This window comes from Mizuhopecten yessoensis, unplaced genomic scaffold (assembly GCF_002113885.1).
Source record: "Mizuhopecten yessoensis strain PY_sf001 unplaced genomic scaffold, ASM211388v2 scaffold2329, whole genome shotgun sequence".
NCBI lineage: Eukaryota > Metazoa > Mollusca > Bivalvia > Pectinida > Pectinidae > Mizuhopecten > Mizuhopecten yessoensis.
The window spans coordinates 2,327,042-2,332,057 of NW_018404492.1; the positions used below are offsets into that span (position 1 = coordinate 2,327,042).

The 5,016-nt window shown below is 42.9% G+C and overlaps 1 protein-coding gene across 1 annotated transcript; it reads right to left on the reverse strand.

Annotated features, from left to right (window-relative positions):
- Positions 1–3,230: 3,230 nt before the first annotated feature.
- LOC110445718 (proline-rich protein 2-like) lies at positions 3,231–4,142 on the reverse strand. The gene has a single exon (XM_021490497.1). The coding sequence runs from the start codon at positions 4,140–4,142 to the stop codon at positions 3,231–3,233; it is 912 nt and encodes a 303-aa protein (XP_021346172.1).
- Between the last annotated feature and the right edge of the window lie 874 nt (positions 4,143–5,016).

The following is a 5,016-nucleotide window of genomic DNA, read 5'->3' on the forward strand; positions in this document are numbered from 1 at the left end:
GGAGACTGATGCACGGGTTACTGTAAGGAGACTGATGTACGGGTTACTGTAGTGAGACTGATGTGCGGGTAACTGTATGTATGGGTTATTGTAAGGAGACTGATGTACGGGTTACTGTAGTGAGACTGATGTGCGGGTAACTGTATGTATGGGTTATTGTAAGGAGACTGATGTACGGGTTACTGTAAAGAGACTGATGTTTGGGTTACTGTAAAGAGACTGATGTACAGGATCCTGTAAAGAGACAGATGTACGGGGCAATGCTAAGAGACTGCTGTACAGGTTACTGTAAGGAGACTGTTGTACGGGTTACTGTAAAGAGACTGAGGTTTGGGTTACTGTAAAGAGACTGATGTACAGGATCCTGTAAAGAGACTGATGTACGGGGTAATGCTAAGAGACTGATGTACAGGTTACTGTAAGGAGACTGTTGTACGGGTTACTGTAAAGAGACTGATGTACGGGCTACTGTAAGGAAACCGACGTACGGGATACTGCAAGGAGACCGATGCACGGGTTACTGTAAGGAGACTGATGTACGGGCTACTGTAAGGAGACTGATGTAAGGGTTACTGTAAAGAGACTTATTTACGGGTTACTGTAAGAAGACTGATGTACGGGTTACTGAAAGGAGACTGTGTACTGGTAACTGTATGGTGACTTATGTACGGGCTACTGTAACGAGACTGATGGACGGGTTACTGTAAGGAAACTGATGCAGGGGTTACTGTAAGGAGACTGATGTAAGGGTTACTGTAATGAGATTGTTGTACGGGTTACTGTAAGTAGATTGATGTACGGGTTACTGTAAGGAGACTGATGGACGGGTTACTGTAATGAGATTGTTGTACTGGTTACTGTGAGACTGATGTATGGGTTATTGTAAGGAGATTGATGTACGGGTAACTGTCGAGAGACTGATGTACTGGTAACTGTATGGTGACTTATGTACGGGCTACTGTAAGGAAACCGACGTACGGGATACTTGAAGGAGACCGATGTACATGATACTGTAAGGAGACCGACGTACGGGATACTTGAAGGAGACCGATGTACATGATACTGTAAGGAGACCGACGTACGGGATACTGCAAGGAGACCGATGCACGGGCTACTGTAAGGAGACTGATGGGCGGTTTACTGGAATGAGATTGTTGTACGAGTTACTGTGAAGAGACTGATGTACGGATTACGTTAGGGAGACTGATGTACGGATTACTGTATGGAGACTGAGGTACGGGCTACTGTAAGGAGACTGAAGTACGGGGAACTGTATGGAGAGTGATGTACGGGTTACTGTAAGAAGACTGATGTACGGGATACTGTAAAGTACTGTAAGGAGACCGACGTACGGGATACTTGAAGGAGACCGATGTACGGGTTACTGAATGACGACTGATGTACAGGTAACTGTATGGAGACTGAGGTACGGGCTACTGTAAGGAGACTGAAGTACGGGTTACTGTAGTTAGACTGATGTACGGGATACTGTAAGGAGACCGACGTACGGGATACTGCAAGGAGACCGATGCACGGGCTACTGTAAGGAGACCGACGTACGGGATACTTGAAGGAGACCGATGTACATGATACTGTAAGGAGACTGAGGTACGGGCTACTGTAAGGAGACCGACGTACGGGATACTGTAAAGTACTGTAAGGAGACCGACGTACGGGATACTGTAAGGAGACTGATGTAAGGGTTTCTGTAATGAGAATGTTGTACAGGTTACTGGATGGAGATTGATTTAAAGAAACTTATGTACGGGTTACTGAATGACGACTGATGTACAGGTTACTGTGTAAGGAGACTGAGGTACGGGTTACTGTAATGAGAGTTATTGTAAGGAGATTGATGTACGGGTTACTGAATGACGACTGATGTACAGGTAACTGTATGGAGACTGAGGTACGGGCTACTGTAAGGAAACCAACGTACGGGATACTGTAAGGAGACTGAAGTACGGGGAACTGTATGGAGAGTGATGTACGGGTTACTGAATGACGACTGATGTACAGGTTACTGTATGGAGACTGATGTGACTGTTACTGTATGGAGACTGATGAACCGGTTACTGTAAGGAGATTGATGTACGGGTAACTGATTGGAGACTGATGTACAGGTTACTGTAAGGAAACTGATGCAGGGGTTACTGTAAGGAAACTGATGCAGGGGTTACTGTAAGGATACTGATGTACGGGTTATTATAAAGATACTTATGTACGGGCTACTGTAACGAGACTGATGGACAGGTTACTGTAAGGAAACTGATGCAGGGGTTACTGTAAGGAAACTGATGCAGGGGTTACTGTAAGGATACTGATGTACGGATTACGTTAGGGAGACTGATGTACGAGTTACTGTAAAGATACTGATGTACGGGTTACTGTGAGTAGATTGATGTACGGGTAACTGATTGGAGACTGATGTACAGGATCCTGTACAGAGACTGATGTACGGATTACGTTAGGGAGACTGATGTACGAGTAACTGTAAAGAGACTGATGTACAGGTTACTGTAATGAGATTGTTGTACAGGTTACTTTAAGGAGAGTGATACACGGGTTACTTTAAGGAGAGTGATACACGGGTTACTGAAAGGCGACTGATGTGTTGGTCAGGTAGTTCAAGGATAAAACTGCTACCATGTTCACATTTTGGTGATGTTTAGGTTCCGTATGTACACACTGCAATGGGCTGTGTAAACATCTTACAGTTACAATAGTAGACACGTACAGCCGACCTATTGTCGTGAAATACACGTGTCAATATTGACACGACAAACTCTCAATGTGTTGGTTATTACGGTGTGTAAATATTATGTCAGACAAGTGAGAAAAAGGACTCCAGAGTCCCGTATACATGTATAGTACGTGAATGGGTTATTTCCTATTACGACAACCCGGTTACATAACACACGAGCCAGACCTTCCTCAATGTTTCTTGTTGATTCTTAGTGGCTGGTACCCATATCTAATGAGCGGAATTAAATGCTGTGCTAGGTCTTGGTCCGAACCGACGACTTTCCCTGCTGTTAAGTACTTTAGTCCGGGGCTCTGGGACTTTCCTATTATTAAGTGTAATGGTCTTGATTTGCCGTTGTCGAGTCGATTTTTGGACCTACTGGGACTTTTCTGTTGCTGTTTCTGAATTGTTTTGGCACGGGGCCAACGCTTTCTTGTTTTTGATTCTGTAAGATCTTGATCAGAGTCTTAAGTCTTTCCTGAAGTTAATTACCTAAAGATCTCGGTCCGGGTCCTGATCTGTTATTGAGTCTTAAAAGTCCAGGTCTGGGACCTGATCTGTTATTGAGTCTTACAGATCTTGGTTCAGGACCTGATCTGTTATTGAGTCTTACAGATCTTGGTTCAGGACCTGATCTGTTATTGAGTCTTACAGATCTTGGTTCAGGACCTGATCTGTTATTGAGTCTTACAGATCTTGGTTCAGGACCTGATCTGTTATTGAGTCTTACAGATCTTGGTTCAGGACCTGATCTGTTATTGAGTCTTACAGATCTTGGTTCAGGACCTGATCTGTTATTGAGTCTTACAGATCTTGGTTCAGGACCTGATCTGTTATTGAGTCTTACAGATCTTGGTTCAGGACCTGATCTGTTATTGAGTCTTACAGATCTTGGTTCAGGACCTGATCTGTTATTGAGTCTTACAGATCTTGGTTCAGGACCTGATCTGTTATTGAGTCTTACAGATCTTGGTTCAGGACCTGATCTGTTATTGAGTCTTACAGATCTTGGTTCAGGACCTGATCTGTTATTGAGTCTTACAGATCTTGGTTCAGGACCTGATCTGTTATTGAGTCTTACAGATCTTGGTTCAGGACCTGATCTGTTATTGAGTCTTACAGATCTTGGTTCAGGACCTGATCTGTTATTGAGTCTTACAGATCTTGGTTCAGGACCTGATCTGTTATTGAGTCTTACAGATCTTGGTTCAGGACCTGATCTGTTATTGAGTCTTACAGATCTTGGTTCAGGACCTGATCTGTTATTGAGTCTTACAGATCTTGGTTCAGGACCTGATCTGTTATTGAGTCTTACAGATCTTGGTTCAGGACCTGATCTGTTATTGAGTCTTACATCTAGGTCCGGGATCTTGGAATATTGTTGTTGCTTAGTCATTTAAGGTCTTGTTCTCAGGAGACTAAGATATCATTTTGTTGAGTTATGAAAAGTCTTGGTGCATGACCAGGGATTTTTTTTTATGTTTTTGTTTTTATCAATCAAAGGTCTAAGGCCTTGTCTTGGAGTTCCTATTATTTAGCAATTAAAGGTCCAGGGCCTGATCTGAGATTTCCTATTGTTGAGCAATTAAATATCTAAGGCCTGGTCAGGGATTTCCTTTTGTTTTATGCAATCAAATTTCTAGGGATGGGGCTGTTATTTCCTTTTGTTTAGCCTTTAAAGGTCTAGGGAGGGGCTTGGATCTCCTTTTCTTCAGCAATTGAAGGTCGAAGGCCTGGTCTGGGTTTTCCTGTTGTTTAGCAATCAAGGTCTAGGGCCTGGTCTTAGATTTTCGATTGTTAAGCAATTAAAAGTCTAGTGATGGGGCTCGGATTTCCTTTTGTTGAGCCTTTAAAGGTTTAGGGTCGGAACCCGTGGTATGTACTGTTTTTGAATCTTTAAAGTCTTGTTACGGGGCTGGAATTTCCTATTGTAGAGTCATGGATCTTTGTACGGAACCTTGACGTCTTGGGACGGGATCGGTTAAATGTTTTAATCCGGGATCTGTTGGCTTTCTGTTTCTTTACGTGTGATTTTTCAGAAAGTATGAAATTTGCCTTTGTCGGGTCTTTACTTTGGGTCTTCGTTCGAGCACTGGGCTTTACATATGTATTGTGAAGACTTTACCTTTTTGTCAGGTCTTTTAGCCTTGAGTTGCTAGAATTTTGTTCATCATATGTCTAGGTCCTAGAATTAGGCTATCAAAGATATTTGTTCTAGCGTTGTTTTATCCAATGCTCCTTCAGAAAAAGTGTCATTTCCTTTTTTTTTT

Excerpts from the sequence above, each read along its gene's own strand:
- LOC110445718 (XM_021490497.1), bottom strand. The coding sequence starts at position 4,142 with ATGACTAAGCAACAACAATATTCCAAGATCCCGGACCTAGATGTAAGA.